The sequence below is a fragment of the Zonotrichia leucophrys genome, chromosome 8, assembly GCF_028769735.1.
Source record: "Zonotrichia leucophrys gambelii isolate GWCS_2022_RI chromosome 8, RI_Zleu_2.0, whole genome shotgun sequence".
NCBI classification, from domain to species: Eukaryota; Metazoa; Chordata; class Aves; order Passeriformes; family Passerellidae; genus Zonotrichia; species Zonotrichia leucophrys.
The window spans coordinates 991832-1007843 of NC_088178.1; the positions used below are offsets into that span (position 1 = coordinate 991832).

The 16012-nt window shown below is 44.8% G+C and overlaps 1 protein-coding gene across 1 annotated transcript in view; it reads left to right on the forward strand.

The window, feature by feature from the left end:
• NOTCH2 (notch receptor 2) overlaps positions 1 to 16012 on the forward strand; it is a 96045-nt gene that overhangs the window by 54181 nt on the left and 25852 nt on the right. Inside the window, exons 11-18 of the mRNA XM_064720416.1 lie at positions 324 to 557; positions 1048 to 1158; positions 2750 to 2942; positions 5005 to 5150; positions 5661 to 5780; positions 5887 to 6039; positions 9419 to 9647; positions 13290 to 13491. Coding sequence (XP_064576486.1) covers positions 324 to 557; positions 1048 to 1158; positions 2750 to 2942; positions 5005 to 5150; positions 5661 to 5780; positions 5887 to 6039; positions 9419 to 9647; positions 13290 to 13491 — 1388 coding nt within the window. The remainder of the gene's footprint in view (positions 1 to 323; positions 558 to 1047; positions 1159 to 2749; positions 2943 to 5004; positions 5151 to 5660; positions 5781 to 5886; positions 6040 to 9418; positions 9648 to 13289; positions 13492 to 16012) is intronic.

The following is a 16012-nucleotide window of genomic DNA, read 5'->3' on the forward strand; positions in this document are numbered from 1 at the left end:
AGTGTGCCTTCAGACAGTTTATACTGATGCAAGTAAATATTTCTGATGGAGATTTACATGTTTCCTCTCATGGCTACTGTTCCAAATAACCTGAAGGTGACCACTTCCAGTGCCAGGGTTCTCCGTGCATGCTGCTGTTCTGTAATGCTGTGAACAGTGGAGAGTGCTGTGTTCCAGGGCTGGAAGTGCAGTTGAGGTGCCCAGTTACCCTTTGTGCTCTCTGCCACTTTGCTGATTCTTGATACAATTCTTTCTGTACCTGCATTATATTCACTGCAGCATCCTACCAGTGGACCCCTTCCTTACTCGTGGCTTTTCCTCAGGTTTTACTGGCACTCTGTGTGAGGAGAACATCAACAACTGTGACCCTGACCCCTGCCACCACGGGGAATGCCAGGATGGCATAGATTCATACACTTGCATCTGCAACCCTGGCTACATGGGTGGCATATGCAGCGAGCAGATTGATGAGTGCCACAGCAATCCTTGCCTCAACCAAGGGCGCTGCATCGACCTGGTCAATGGCTACCAGTGCAACTGCCTGCTGGGCACCTCAGGTATGGAAAACACCACTGCAAGGCTGGGATTCAAGCAGAACTCAAGCATCTGGTTAGTTCTTGCCTGTGCTCTGGTGTGGGCTAGGTTGAGAGTATCATTTTCATGTTGGTTTGCCATGCTGAACTTTGGTGTGTTTGTGTGGATTGCCTAACCCTCACTGGTGCTGCAACTGATCTTGGGAGAATTTGCCTCTTCTTTACTCCAAAAAAAATCAGGCCTGCAGAAAAATTAGGCATAGTGTTCAAAGTGTTTATTCCTCTGTTAAAATATTTAATACAAGCTCAGGGTCATATTCAGTCAGCACCCAGTGGCTCGAGTGGCATTCCTTGGTGTTGCAGCGCTTCTGCATCATCACCTGTTTAAGTTGCCCCAACGTGACTTTGAAGCAGGTGGGATTCTTAATTAGGCTATTTTGGGAAAATAGTTTTGTTGCCTTCTTTGTAAGATTTACCCTCCTTATTCCTCTAACTCCTTTTTTTTAAAATCCAGGAATAAACTGTGAGAATAACTTTGACGACTGTGCCAGTAACCCGTGCATTCATGGCACCTGCATCGATGGCATCAATCGCTACAACTGTGCCTGTGAGCCTGGATTTACAGGTAAAGTCAGCTACCCAGGGGCTCTCAATTGTTTGGAAGATGGTTATCCAAATAGCCAGGGAAGTGCTCTTTGCACACTCACTGCAAGGGATTCAGTTGGTGTCTCAGTAAATCCCTCTAATCTTTGGATCTTAGCGTCTTACATTACAGCCAGTTCTACCAAACAGAAAAATGGCCTAATCTGTGCTGTGAAATGCCATTCTTGTTAGGTAATTAAGTCCAATTCATGGTTCTTGGGTTTATAACAAATAAACCCACGTGACTTTGGTTTATTATTTACAGCCTCTTTCCAGGGACAGAGAGATTGTGGCCAATATGGAGAGGTGTTTGATTAGACTCTGCCTAGAGCTTTGACCATGAACAGTAATTCTATTTCTGTGAAATCAGAGCATTAACTTGGTGTTCTCATGAGTTGCTTCCCACACTGAAGTTTTTCAGTACTTCTCTGTCATAGCATGGTCTGTTCTGTTTTCTTTTTATACTACAAAATTTCTCTGGTACAGTCAAAGTGGGGCTGAAAAAAGAAGTGGTTAGACACCTCTGGATCCATGTTTAGAGCTCTGAGTCAACATCAGGACTGTTTCTGATGACTAAAGCACATCTCACCACTGTCTGTAAGGGCATTCGTGTTTTGAGCTGTGTAGGGTAATACAAAATAATCATTGTGAGTCAGTTGGTACTGTTTATTACAGCTTTCTCATCACGTTTGTTGCTGTTTATTACTGAATGATTCTAGTTAGAATAGATCTGAAATGCATTAGAGCTCTAAATGTTTTGCTTTTCTCTTGGGGTCTTTCTAAATTCCTGATGCTCCTTCCTTCCCTCCTCTGGCTCTGGCATGGTGGAACTCTCTAGTTCCCAGAATAAGATGAGGGATGATGCTGATCACTCGTGCCTACCGCTCTCCTAGGTTGCTGGCATTCCATATTTGTTATCCTGCTGGATCTCTTACTGTTACACTGTTAAAATAATTCAGTAATGTGATGAATTGGCATAGTCCAGTCTTTAAGGAGCTGGCTTGCATGGGGTCTTGGTACTTTGTCATTTCCTTCTGTTAAAAATGCTTTCAGCTTACTGCATCATTCACTCTGTTTAGCTTTCCAGCCTCACAAGTCCTTTTGGTCACTGCTTCAAGGATCTTGCAGTCGTAATCAGAGGCAGGCAAAACAGGAAACGGTGTTTTTAGAGCCCCTTTTGCGCAATAAACCACAGGAACTGTATTTACTGCAGACATTTGGGCACTATTGGTTGTTCAAAGGGTAGGTACTTCAAAGCAGAGCAGCAGGGCTACGACAAGTGCAGCTCAAGAGGTTTGTTGCAAGCATGATACAGCTGAGTGGTTTTTGCTTTCCTAATCCATATTAACTGGTGATTTTAGTGGAGATTCTGGAATGGTTTGTAAATACTTGCTGAGTGTAAGTGCTGCATCTTTTGGAAACGCTTCTCTTGTTCTCTTGGCTTGAGTGAAAGCACGGAGGCATGTGAGCTCCGTGCTGCTGCCTTGGCTTCCCCGAGCTGTGTGCTCTTGCAGAGGTGCAGAGCGAGCAGCAGTCGAGCAGCTCAGCTCAGCAAGCGTTGTTTCCCCCTGCAGGACCCCGGTGCAACGTGGACATCGACGAGTGCACGTCCAGCCCGTGCCACAACGGGGGCACGTGCGTCAACGAGGTGAACGGGTTCCGCTGCGTGTGCCCCGAGGGCTTCCACCACCCGCACTGCCAGCCCCAGGCCGACGGCTGCCTCAGCAGCCCCTGCGTGCACGGCAACTGCACGCACACTGCCACGGGGTGAGCGCCCAAACCTGCCTGCAGCCTCGCTGCCTCGCTCTCCAGACCTCCAGCTCCCGGTTTTCCCCTTATTTCTCAGAGTAGGATCCCGGTTTACCTGATGCCTGTGGCATAATCGCAGTCGAGAATCTCGCCTGTCTCACCCGCACTGTGGTGGCTTCCCAACACTGGCCAGCTGAATCCATGGTCAGCAACAGCAGTGGGTTATTTATGCACCATCTGCATCCAGAGCCCTGCTTGTGTTGGAGCAAGCACAGCTCCTGCCTTCAAGCAGAGCCAGGCTGCCAAGTTTCAACACAGCTCCTCGTGTCCACTCAGTCTGGAGAGGGTTCTCTGTCTTCTGCTACACTCCCTCCAAATCCTTTTGATTGCAGCTGCCTTTGCCACAAATCTGCCATGGCAAACAAACAGCCATAATAAGGTGCAGACCTTCATTCAGCAGCTGGTGTTTCAGCATAAGTGGTGCAGGGTGTACTGCCACCATCTAGAGGGAGGGTTTGGTGATTCTGGTGTGCTGTGGGTCCCAGGATGAGGTGAGAGATGAGAATTTGACTCCAAGTTCTCAGAAGGCTGATTTATTATTTTATTATATTATATTAAAAGAAATTATACGCTAAAACTATACTAAAGAAAGAGAAAGGAGACATCAGAAGGCTAGACAAGAATGATAATAAAAACTTGGGACTGACAAGAGAGTCTGACACAGCTGGCTGTGATTGGTCATTAATTAAAAACAATTCACATGGAACTAATCAAAGATCCACCTGTTGGTGAGCGGCCTCCAGAGCACATTCCAAGCAAACAGATAATTATTGTTTACATTTCTTTTCTGAGGCTTTTCAGGAGAAAAATCCTGGCGAAGGGATTTTTCAGAAAATATCATGGTGACACTAGTGAGCTGAGTGAATGCACTTAAAATAAAGACATTGTTCCAAATTAAATCTTTGGGGAGCAGCAGCAACCTATTCCATCAAAACCTAAAGCCCTGAGTGTGGGGACTGTCTTTATTGGCTAGTGCTGTTCTTCCTACCCAAACACTGTATCAAGGAACAGGCTGACAGCTTTTCCTCTAGGGATGGATATTTCACCCAGGACACTTTGTCCACTGCTGAGATTTTGTCAGCTTTACTCATATTGTTGCATGTCTGAGAAAAGAAAGGAAAATTCTGTCTGGGTCTTTTGATGGCAGTAGTTGCTTCTGAATCTTCCAATGCAGGAAGACTAAATGCTGATTTTGGGAGCCCTAAATCAGATTTCTTTTTGGTAATGGTAATTCTGGAGTGGTTTTGTTTGTGAAAGTTCTCACCTATACATGGAATAGCCTCCCAAATATATGCTGTATCGTGGGAAGTGTTGTCAGCATTTGGGCAGGGAAGGGATTTGGTGCTGCGGGTCACTCTATAGGGCAGGATGCAGCACTTTCCCTGGAGCTGGCAGGAAAGCTGCTTTCATTGCTCATTCAGCCTCCTTGAAGGCTTGGAAAACAGATTTTTGTTCACCTGGTCTGTCATGTGTCACCTTGCATTTGTGCACCTCACGCTGTGCCAGTGGAAGGGCAGGGACAGAGGCCAGTGTGTGCTGTGTGCCCTGAGTCCAGGCTGATTCACCAAATCCTTGCTTCTCCATCATCTACTGCAGATTTTGAAACCTGATGGAGAAGATTGCTCCTGCTCCCAGCCAGCTGTTTTCATTTGAAACCACTATTTGGTATTAAATCAGTCTAGTTATCTTTGGAGCCTATTGTTCCCCTCCACTCCTTTTTTTCTAATTTTTTTTTTTTTGTTTCTGTCTTTGAATGTGTTGAGATGGTCTTATCAAAGCAGAAACACATTGCTGGTTGACTGAACACTTTGTGAAAACTGTAATGAGGGAAGTGTGGTTGTAAGGGAGGGTTTATTTTCAGGATTTTCAAAACTGTACAGCTGGGGCAAGCAATCTAAAATAACTTAGGGCTCTTCTCAAGAGGGTTCCTCTGGTTTTCTCTCCAAGACTAATCTGCAGGAGAAACTGGTAGAGGAGTTACTTCAAAATGTCCTGAACTAATGCTGTTTTGCCTTTCAAGGTACAAGTGTGTCTGTGACCCAGGCTGGATAGGAGATTACTGTTCAACAGAAGGGAATGAATGTAAATCAAACCCGTGCCAGAATGGAGGAACCTGTGAGGACCTGCTGAATGCATACAGATGTACCTGTAGGAAGGGATTCAAAGGTGAAAATTCGGAAAAAAATTGTTATCTTTTCCCTTTTTACTACATTGCACCTTTAGGGTAATTTCTTTTTGTTAAACTTTGTGGAAAAAATAATCAAGATGGGAAAGGCCATGGCTCCATGAAGTTAAATTAGTCAGTTCCTGTAGACATGATACAGTAATAGAATACTTGGCAAAGGCTTGTCTAAGCCTTGGTTGGAATCATTAAAAAATGACCTGTTGGAAGCTTAGCTTGATTTTCATTGTAAATTATGAAATTTACATAAACGCCCTGGAAATTGGAGGGGCATTAAACTCAAAATGGCCATGGCTGCTTCTACACTGAGCCCATGAGGAGTGCTCTGCTCTCCTTTTCCTTCTGCTGGGATTTTCCAAAACGTGGCAGTGCTGCCCACTGCAGTGTGGGATAACCACACAGCGTGAGTTACAACCTCTTTGTTCATTCTTCCAAGAGGCACCAAGCTCTCAGCAGCAGCACATTCTTCAGCTTTTCCCCATTCTGCCCTCCAGGTGTGAACTGCCAGGTGGTGGTTTCTCCTTGTTCCCCTAATCCTTGTGAGAACTCGGGCATCTGCCAAGAATCTCCTGACTCTGAAGGCTACACCTGCCAGTGTGCCCCTGGCTGGGAAGGTAACTGGGTGGGGATTGAGGTGTGCTGTCAGTGCTGTCAGCGCTGGCTCTGAGCCTCCTGCTCTGCTTGGGACGGGGTCTCACCCTTGCACTGTGCACCTTGCAGGGGAAAGATGCACGGTGGACATTGATGAGTGCCTCTCCAAGCCCTGCAAGAACCATGCCCTGTGCCACAACATCCAGGGCAGTTACCTGTGCGAGTGCCGGCCCGGCTTCACCGGCGGCGACTGTGACACCAACATCGACGACTGCCTGGCCAGTGCGTACCAGCACCTCGCTCTGTGTTTCCCAGCCTTCCCCAAAATCCCCCAGCTGTTTGATTCGGAAGGGTCTTTTATGATCTCTTGCCCAAAAAAAAAACCCCAAACTTCAGCTTTGTAATGTTTGAGGAAGTCAAAATCCATCGTGTTCGCCTGCTAGAATGGACCACGGTGTCCTAACTGATGGCAGCTGCTGTTCCCAGGTCCTCAACTTGAAAAGTTTACATACCTTAATAAGAAGCACTGTTAAATGCAAAATTGTATTTGCCTGAAATTTTAATCCATCAAGTTAAAGTGCCACTGCAGGGCTTACCTGTATTTCAGCGTTCAGTTTGATGGAGGTGTGGTGGGAATCTGGGCTACAGCAGTCCTTCCTGAAATGTCTGTCTGGCATTAATATTCTGGGAAGAGTGGGTCCTGTTGCAGTTCCAGTCAATCCATATCTAAAAGCAAATTAGGCAGCAGGAAGGCCCTCTGCTCTGGAATAAGTATCAGTTGCAGGGGGGGAGGCCATACACTGATGAGTACTGGAATGGCTCAAATTGCAAGAAAACAAGTATTAATTTCATGTCCTTGACACTGCTGTTCATAAGGGAAACCAAATACATAGTAGCTTCTTTTTCTTACTGGGCGTATTTTATGTCATCATCAGATAAAATCAGAGTCTCCTGAGAAATGTCACGTGTTTAAAAGTTCATCTGTTACTATTTGAAAAGTGCTTTATCAAACCTTGGAGGAGTTCACAATGCTGTCATTCTTAGATTGGCCAGGTCTTTAAAAAAACGCAACCAAATGAAAAACCCACAACAACCACCCCAAAACAAAAGAACCTAATTCCCTGGTTTTTGCTATCAGCTTAAAACCAAAATGGAGTTTTGAAGATTTAAGGTGTGAACTCAGCAAATTGTGTTTTGCATTGGAAAAAAAAAATGTAAATGCATGACTGCTGTAGAGAAGGATCCAAACGAGTCAATTAGCAAAAGTTACCGTGGGAGCCCCCAGAGCAGCACTCAGAGAACTTCTGAGGTGTCTGGCTCAGGCTGAGCTTTTAATTCCTTCGTTCTGAGCAGACAGGTACAGTACACAAAGTGTCACGGTGCAGTGACCCGGAGCTTTGCTTACTGAAGCCAACAAAATCATTGCCTGCCCTGTTAGTTTTTGTGTGGGTGCCTGAAGATAAAAACGTTCTCCAGGTGTTCGTCTTTCCCTCTGGGACAGCTGGGACATCTCTGTCCCTCCTCCTGAGTGTTCTGAGAGCTGTGGGATTCACCCCAGTGTTGTGTTAGGCAGCACACCCGTGAGGCTGAAGAGGCGTTTCACATCGCTGCCACAGCTGATTTCATTTAGCATAACAAAAACCTTCCATGCCTTGAGCCAAATGTCTTTAATCTATGAAGCAAACAAACCCTCCAACAACAGGAACTTATTGAAAAGTTGATACCCGAGTCTCCTTCTTGTGTCAGTGAATGTGTGGCACAGAGAATTAATGCACAGCTTTTGGCTTCACTCATACATGGCTCACTGCCACAGACACAACATTTTATAGCTGCCAGGGGTCTTGCTTTGAATGTGCTTTTTCTCTGCAGTAGTCAAATGACCTTTAAATGGATGCAGGTGTGTCTCATAAGACAAATTCTTAGCATGTGAGCATGTTTCTCAATCAATAAATGAGCTTTAATTACCTTTCACATTTCTTTTCTTCATTTCCCAGCATTGAAATGAAGGTTTGATAAAGCACTTTTCAAACATCAACAGAGTTAGCTTATGATACTTATGATAAACTGCAAATTTTTTGTAGAGTCTATTTGCTTTTTCAAGTTCATCTTTTAGTAGTACTTAAAGGTAGTCCTAAATCCAAAATAAGGCTCAGTAACCTATTTTTCAACCCCCTTGCTTTCTCCCTTCTTCCTCCCCCCTCCCAGTTGCCCTCTCTGCCTCCATATATTAGGCTTTTGCTCTGTGGAATGCAGAGTGGAAAAGGAATCTGGCTTCAGGAATGTGGGTCTTAAATCCAAACGTGGAAGGAGAAAAGCAGGAAGAAATTACTGAAAGGCAGAAACCTTTCAGGCAGATTGGTGCTTGTGGAAGCAGAAGGAATACAGTAGTAGGAGGTGGCTTAGACCAAAAAAACCAGTAAAACAGTGGCATGCAAGTAGCAAGAGCATGGCAGAGATAAGGAAAACATCAAGAAATGCAGTGATTGAGGAGAATCCTTGGTGGTGCAGGAGTTAGTGAGCTTTTCTGGCAGCCTTTCCCCAAGCAGTCTGTGATGCTGGGAAAAATGTCAAGTGCTCATGTGTGTGCTCATATACACATACAGGTTTGATTTGACTGCACTGCTTTCATGCTGAAAATTAAGCACACAGGTTCTCTCTTGTGTTGAGAGAGAATGTGCTGAGTTCTCTGATGAATAAAACTTGGTAAGGAAGAAGAAACAGTTGCTGCTCTGTTTTTATTGTATCAGTAGGCATCTGTCACAAAAGCAGCATTTGAATTTTTAACCAAGAGGCTTTGGGTTTTGGCTGAACAAATTCCAGCAGAGAAACCTTTAGGCCCTGAAGGTTGGCTGTGATCCCACAGCTCCTTGTGAATTTCTGATTGATAATGCTTTGCAGTTACCTGTTCCATAAAGTGGCTGAGAGAAACCTGTCAGTCCTCTGTCCCACTCTGGGCTGTGTGGCCTCTTTTTTCCACACAAATAGCTGCTCTAGGCCTGGCCTTTCACTGTTCTTGGTTTTTGTGTTGCTGAAATGGCCCTCGAGGTATTAAAGTCTTTTTTCCCAGCCCTGTGACCGAAGAAGTTGAGGTTCCCCGGCTCTGGTTTTCAGGGTTGATTATTTTCTCTTATCTGTTCCATTCTTTCTCTGACCTGCTGAGATCTGCCCAGCAGGTCGGGTTGTGGCACAGTCCCTGCCCTTGGGGTGGTGTTGGCTTTTTATACTAAGAGCTACCTGTACTTTATTTACAATAATTTTCCAATACCTATCACCTATGTTAGACAGTCTGTCTCCACTCTAAACCAATCCAGAAGTGTCACCATCACAGCAGAATATGGAGAACAAGAAGAACAAGGACAGGACATGCCCAGATTCCTCCATCTTGCTTCTTGAACCCCCATTCTAAATCCCCAAAATTCTACTTTTTCACCCTGTGACAAATTCACTATCATTCTGCTCAAACTCTTGTGGATTGTAAACCTTCACACAAAGTTGGGAATCGTTTCCATGGGCTAAAATCAAAGGCACAGGTGTTTGTGACTCTGTGCCAAGGTCTCTGAGCCCCTTGCCAGGGTCTGGAATCACCCAGGGCAGCCAGAGGGATGTCCTGGGTTCTGACACTGTCACCCATTTTAACACTGTTGTGGTGCTTCTGTCCCAGACCCCTGCCAGAACGGAGCTTCGTGCGTGGATGGGATAAACTCCTTCTCGTGCATCTGCCTGCCTGGATTTCACGGGGACAAGTGTCAGACAGACACCAACGAGTGCCTGAGTGAGCCCTGCAGGAACGGGGGCACCTGCACCCACTATGTCAACAGCTACACCTGCAGGTGCCCGCCGGGCTTCGAGGGCACCAACTGCGAGAGCAACATCGACGAGTGCACCGACAGGTGAGGCACTGCCCCATCCCGCTGCTCCTGCCCCCATCCCGCTGCTGCTGCCCCCACCCCTCTGCTCCTGCCCCCATCCCGCTGCTCCTGCCCCCATCCCGCTGCTCCTGCCCCTGCCCCTATCCCACTGTTCCTGCCCCATCCTGCTGCTCCCATCCCGCTGCTCCTGCCCCTGTCCGCTGCTCCTGCCCCCGTCCCGCTGTTCCTGCCCCATCCCGCTGCTCCTGCTCCTGCCCCCATCCCGCTGCTCCTGTTCCTGCCCCCATCCTGCTGCTGCTGCCCCCATCCCGCTGCTCCTGCCCCCATCCCGCTACTCCTGCCCCCAGCCTGCTGCTTCTGCCCCCAGCCTGCTCCCTTCCTGCTCCTGTTCCTGCCCCCATCCCGCTGCTCCTGCCCCCATCCCGCTGCTCCTGCCCCCATCCCACTACTCCTGCCCCCATCCAGTCTCTCGGGCTCTCTGTGGTCAGGATAAACCTGACGTGTTAGAGAGTCTCTTTTTCCCAGCCCTGAGATTGAAGAGGAACTCAGGATTCCTCAGCTGCGGTTTTCAAGGTTGTTTATTCTCTGTTATCTATTACATTCCTTTCCTGACCTGCTGAGGTCTGTCCAGCAGGTCAGTCTGTGGCACGCTGACCACACCTGAGGCAGTATTATCTTTCTGTACTAAAAACTATCTGCACATTATTTACAATAATTTTCCAGTACCTATCACCTATGTTAGTGTTTCTACTCTAAACCAATCCAAAAGTGCCACCATCACTCAGAAGATGGAGAACAAGAAGAAGAAAGAGGAAGGACAAGGCACACCCAAATGTCTCCATCTTGGCTGCTGAACCCCCATTCTAAAAACCTCAAAATTCTACTTTTTCACCCTGTGACAAATTCACTATCATTCTACTCAAACTCTGGTGGCTTGTAAATCCTCACACAAAGTTGGTAATTGTTTCCATGGGCTGAAATCAAAGGCACAGGTGTTTGTGACTCTGTGCCAGGGTCTCTGAGCCCCTTGCCAGGGTCTGGAATCACCCAGGGCAGCCAGAGGAATGCCCTGGGTTCTGACACCGGTCCTGCTCAGGAGCACCTTCTAACCAGGGCAGTTCTCCTTTCCTCCATTTGTCACAGCATACTTGTGATTCTTGCGAGGAAAGCTGGCTTAGCTGAAACACAGTTGTCTGGTCCTCAGTTTCTTCTAACATTCTTCCAACAGCTCCATTACAGCATAAATGTGACAGTGTTTAACAGAAGTTAAAACAGTTAGGGATGCTAACTTACTGAAATATAAATAATTCATATTTTTGCAAGACTGCTATCACATAGGGGAGGGGAAATAATTGGTTATGAATGGTTGCTCTGTTGAGAAATACAAAAGCTGCAAAAATGGAAGAAGCAATGGCCAACTTAGAAAAGCAGCAAAAATAAATTAGCCCTGAGTTGTTGACAACAAATAATATGAAGAAGAAACCAAGAGAAACGCTAAATCCACTAAATTCTGTGTTGGAAAGATTTAATCATCTTTTAATGCTTGCAAAAAAAAAAAAGGATGTGCTTTAGCAGTATCAAGATAAAACCTGAGGTCATTCTAAAGGGAGAGGTGTGGAACTGAGTTAAAATGCTCAACAGCTGGTCCTCATATAAATGTTAAGAGATCTTTGAGAGTTAAACATGTGATTCCATCATCTGCCTGCATATTTATTTTAAGCTTTGTTAGGATTGATGTAAGAAACTTCAGGTTCTCAATGGGAAAAAATTTTAACAATTTCTTTAAAACTTGCAGTGGTTAAAAAACTAATTAGAAGTACTCTGTTCTAGTCTAGCTACCAGAGACAAAGTATGCAAAACTCTAGGTTTTCTCAAGTATTTTCTGCACAAATAGAAAAGATCTTTCCTATCTTTCACAAAATTGCATTTGAGGAGGAGGTATTTTAATATCTTTTTCTTAAGAGCAGGATTGTGTCACTGATGAGGGTGTGTTTAATTTGCACAACAGTTGTTGAATCAAGTGGAGTATGCTGGGTGTTGCAGCAGAGCTCCTGGCTCTTCCTTGAGGTTCATCCTGTTTTTGTTGTTGTTATCAGCCGGGGCAGGAACCAGTCTTGCAGGTATGAATTAAGGATGTAGCAATTTCCAACAGCTCTGCCAAGCTGAACCAGTCACACCTTCCCAACCAAAATTACTGAGCTGTGGTGGTTGGCTGATTTGAATTTGGGTCAAGTGATTCTTCCTGGTGTTGTGTGAGAAGCTGCCTGTGAGAGAGTGCCCTCTCCTTTGGGTACCTGGTTTCTGTGAAACACACCAGGGGATTGGCAGCTCCTCTGTCTCCCCTGCTATGCCAGGAGTGGAAATGGCACTTTGCTCTCCCTCTAAGGCAGAATTCAGCCCCCAAGACAGAGGATTTCTCTGATGAGCAGTTTAGAGTTTGATGGGTAGGGTAATGCTGGCATCTCTGCCCTCATCACAGTTGGAATTTTGACATTTAAAACTTGCTTCCCTGCTCTGGGGGTTCAGGGAGCTGAGTCAGGGGCTCCTCTGGTGGAAATACCCTTTGAGGGCACAAAGCAGGTAGCAGGCACAAATTTGGGTTGTGTGCTTTATCAAACTGATTATCTCAAGTCTGATCTGGCATTATTCTCAGAGGGGCAGGAGTTCCTTTACAAGGAAAACTGAGTCAATTTTGCATGAGTCAATTCCCCAAACTTTCCCAGTCCCTTCTCCTTAGGACACCTAATCTGGCAGAATTTCATATGATCAGAAGATTGGGGGGGAGGGGGATAATTCCTTTGATCTGAATTCTGCCAGGGCATGTATGAGCAGTTTTACAAATCAGGACTTAAGATTCTCATGAGAAGAGAGGGAAGGGATTTAGCAATACCAATACTTTCACATAATTTCAGTGAAGAACATGCTTGTGTTTTGCATGTTGTATGAACTTTTTCCTTGAGAAACCATACCCCTGATTCCTTTGAAGATTTTTTTTTTAAAAAAAAGGCAAATTGTTTTGTTTCTCATAATTTGTAATACAATTGCAATTTGTAATAAAATGTATCAGTTTGAGCAAGCCACATGAGGTGGTGTTTGTGGTCACATTGAAGCTGGGAAGATTACATTAAATTAGTTGCCTCCAACACTAATGACTCATTAAAACCCTGCTTTACTTTCTTGGTCTGCTGAGGTAGAAGTGAGCTGGAATTCCCTACGATTGTTGTTTTCTGCTTGATGCTTCTTCAGCCAGAAGTTACCAGTGATCAAAAGATCCTGTTATCTGCTTTTCTCCTTTATTTCAGTGATGTTTTGTTGCTATAGGACACGAAAGAACACAACCACACACTGCTGTTCTCAAGGTGAAGAAAAAAAGGAGGTTTAATTTCTGACTCCAACATTTACAGTTTTCTTAGAGTTAAAGGATCGGAGGGTGACAGTGCCACCCCTCCAATGACACTGGACAAACCAACAGTCCATCCAATTTCTCCTCCTCCATAAAGGAATGCAAAACAATGAGTTATTTACAGAAAGCGTGTGAGAAAGTTCGTTACAAGAATGTCAACATCAGAAGGCTTGGAAAAATCTTAAAAAAACAGGGCAACAACGTTTATGTTCCCTAATTGCACTTTGTCTCAGCTTACCTTTGCTGCTCCTCCCTTGCAGCTCCTGTTTCAACGGAGGCACTTGTGTGGATGGCATCAATTCCTTCACCTGCCAGTGCCCCCTGGGCTTCACGGGCCCCTTCTGCCTGACGGAGATCAACGAGTGTGACTCCCAGCCCTGCCTCAACAGGGGCACCTGCGTGGACAGCCTGGGCACGTACAGGTGCATCTGTCCCCTGGGCTACACCGGCAAGAACTGCAAGGTGGGTGACTTCTGGTGGCGTTGTTCTTTGGGCTGTCCAGCAGCAGAGGTGGCACGGGAGAGGTGTGGGGTGCCAAACGTGGCTGAGCTGTTCCTCCTTCAGTCCTGCTTGGCCCATTAGGTGCCCCCGTTCAAAGCTGGAAATCATAGAATGGGCTGGAAGAAAGCTTAAAGATCATCTGGTTCCACCTCCTGTCTATGTGCAAGGAGGAGAAGAGTGGTTATTTATGAGAGCAGGTGTCACTGGAACTTGCTAGATTAGTTTTCTTCAATGAAAACCAGCTGTCACCCTGGAAAATGGCTCCATTTCATTCAAAGCATAAAATTGTCCTGATTGAAGACAGAGTCCTGTATTTAAAAAAAAATACAACTAAACAAACCAGCAAACAAGCACAAAACTAAAACAGAATATCAGTCTGATTAGCAGGATTTAGATTTAATGGTTTAAATTGTCCTGATTGAAGAAAGAGTCCTGTATTTAAAAAAAAACCAACTAAACAAACTAGCAAACAAGCACCAAACTAAAACAGAATATCAGTCTGATTAGCAGGGTTTAGATTTAATGGTTCATTTTTTTACAGGGAGGTAAATTTTATTCAGGGTTGATTGTAAATTTTTTTTCATGAAAAGCCAGAAAATGTTTTGGGGCAGTAAATGACGTGCCTGTCCTATTCACAACCTCAGTAAAATCTCCAGCCTTGCTTGCACATTTAGGTTCAGGCAGTTTCCAGTTTTCCACAGGAGCTGCAAACCCTGTATGCTGTAAATGACTGACTAGTGCCTGTTAAAAACTCTAACTTGGCATGGTACAGTGGAAACAGAGTGATGTTTTTCAAATCTGAATTCTTTTTGATTCTGTTCTTATCAAAACAGCAAGAATGACTTGAGACTATTTTTGCCTTTGGAATGGTAAACTCTGTATTGGCCTCCTTTACCAGCAGTCTTGAGTGCTGCCATTAAAAAAAAATTCTTAAATTTCTGGAAAACACTACAATTTTGTAAGAATTTTGCAACTCTCTTTGGTGCCAGCACGTCTTTGTAAAGCAGGGAGTGTTGGAAAGAAGCATTTTAGTGGCAGTGGGGGAGGTGTTTTTTCAGAAGTATGTTGCTAGACATTAAATTCTCAGGCCTGCTTCTAGGTATTGCTAATGGAGGAAGTGAATGCAAAGTAATGAAGTGATAGAGAAAAGCAGCCCCTCTGCTCCCCTCATTATGCATTCTGGGCACACCACTCCAACCTCATTGGGAGAATTAGCATTGAGAGGGATCCTGAAGTGCTGTGGAGTTCAGCAGTTCCTCTTCTGTTATGTTTGCTTTGTTTTTACTGGAGAAAAGGATTAATGTTCCTTTCCCCAAATTAAAATGCTGTGGATTCTCAGAAGGTCTGCTTTATGTTCAGAGAAGCCTGATTGTAATGTATTACCCATTTTATACAAGGAACCAGAACTTTCTAAATTTAGATAAGTACTCCTCAAAGCGGTATTGAGGAGATTTATAGATTACAGCTACACTGTAGTTCTTGTCTTAGTGGTAAACTGGCTTGACCTAATTAGCAAAGCTAAATAAGCAGGACAAAATCAGACAATGATTCATAAGTTTTAGAATTTGCATGTAAAACAGTCAGCTACTCATTACAAATGCAGAAGCAAGAGGCTCGGTGTTTTTTCTTCTTCACGCTCAACTACATGTGATAAAACTTAATTCCAAGTTTCCTTTTGGTTGCCTGTGAAAGCACAGATTTTTTTTCTTTTTTTTTTACTTTAATCTTTGTGAGGAGACAGTTTGCATCTGAAAAGCAGAACTTTCTGCAATTGAAATTGCATTTTACAGCCAAAATTCCATGCTACTCACTTTAAAAACCTCACCCTTCCTCAAGTCAGCTTGAAATCAATCAAATAGCTGTATTAATTTCAAGATGAGATGCTTAAAAAGGAAATTATGGTTAGTGGCTGGTTTATATTACGTCAGACAGTTATTTTGGGTCTTCACTTTCATATGATGATTTGCTGAGTTTTAGACTCTTTGTTTCTATATGAGAAATCAAGAAAAGCAATATACTTTGGCCCATCTTCAGGTCATAAAACTGTTGTGGGGTTTCAGTTGAATCTTGGAAGACACAAAAAGTCAGAGAGACCACAGGGCAGCAAGTGGGGCCCAAAGGAGATATGGTGAGCTAATGATAGAAAGGAAAAGTATGGATCAGAATGTGGAACACATCTGTCATGCTCAGAAAGCAGTGAAGATGGGGGGAGAATAGCTGGAAGCCTCCTGCTACCATGGAGCTAGAAAGCCAGTCTGAGATAAAACCCAGTTTTCTCAAACTGAGCCAGTCAAAGATCCAACTTCATGGTGAGGCGTGAGGATTGTGAAATAATGCTGCCACCTGGGGTTTGTTCCTCTGTTCACTTGCACTTTGCCAGGCATGTGAGACTGCCAGTAAAGTATTTGGCTTAGCTTGGGAAGGACTGTCCTGCCCTTTCCAGTGCCACAGGGTGTGACGGTGTTCACAGGGGTCTTAGGAT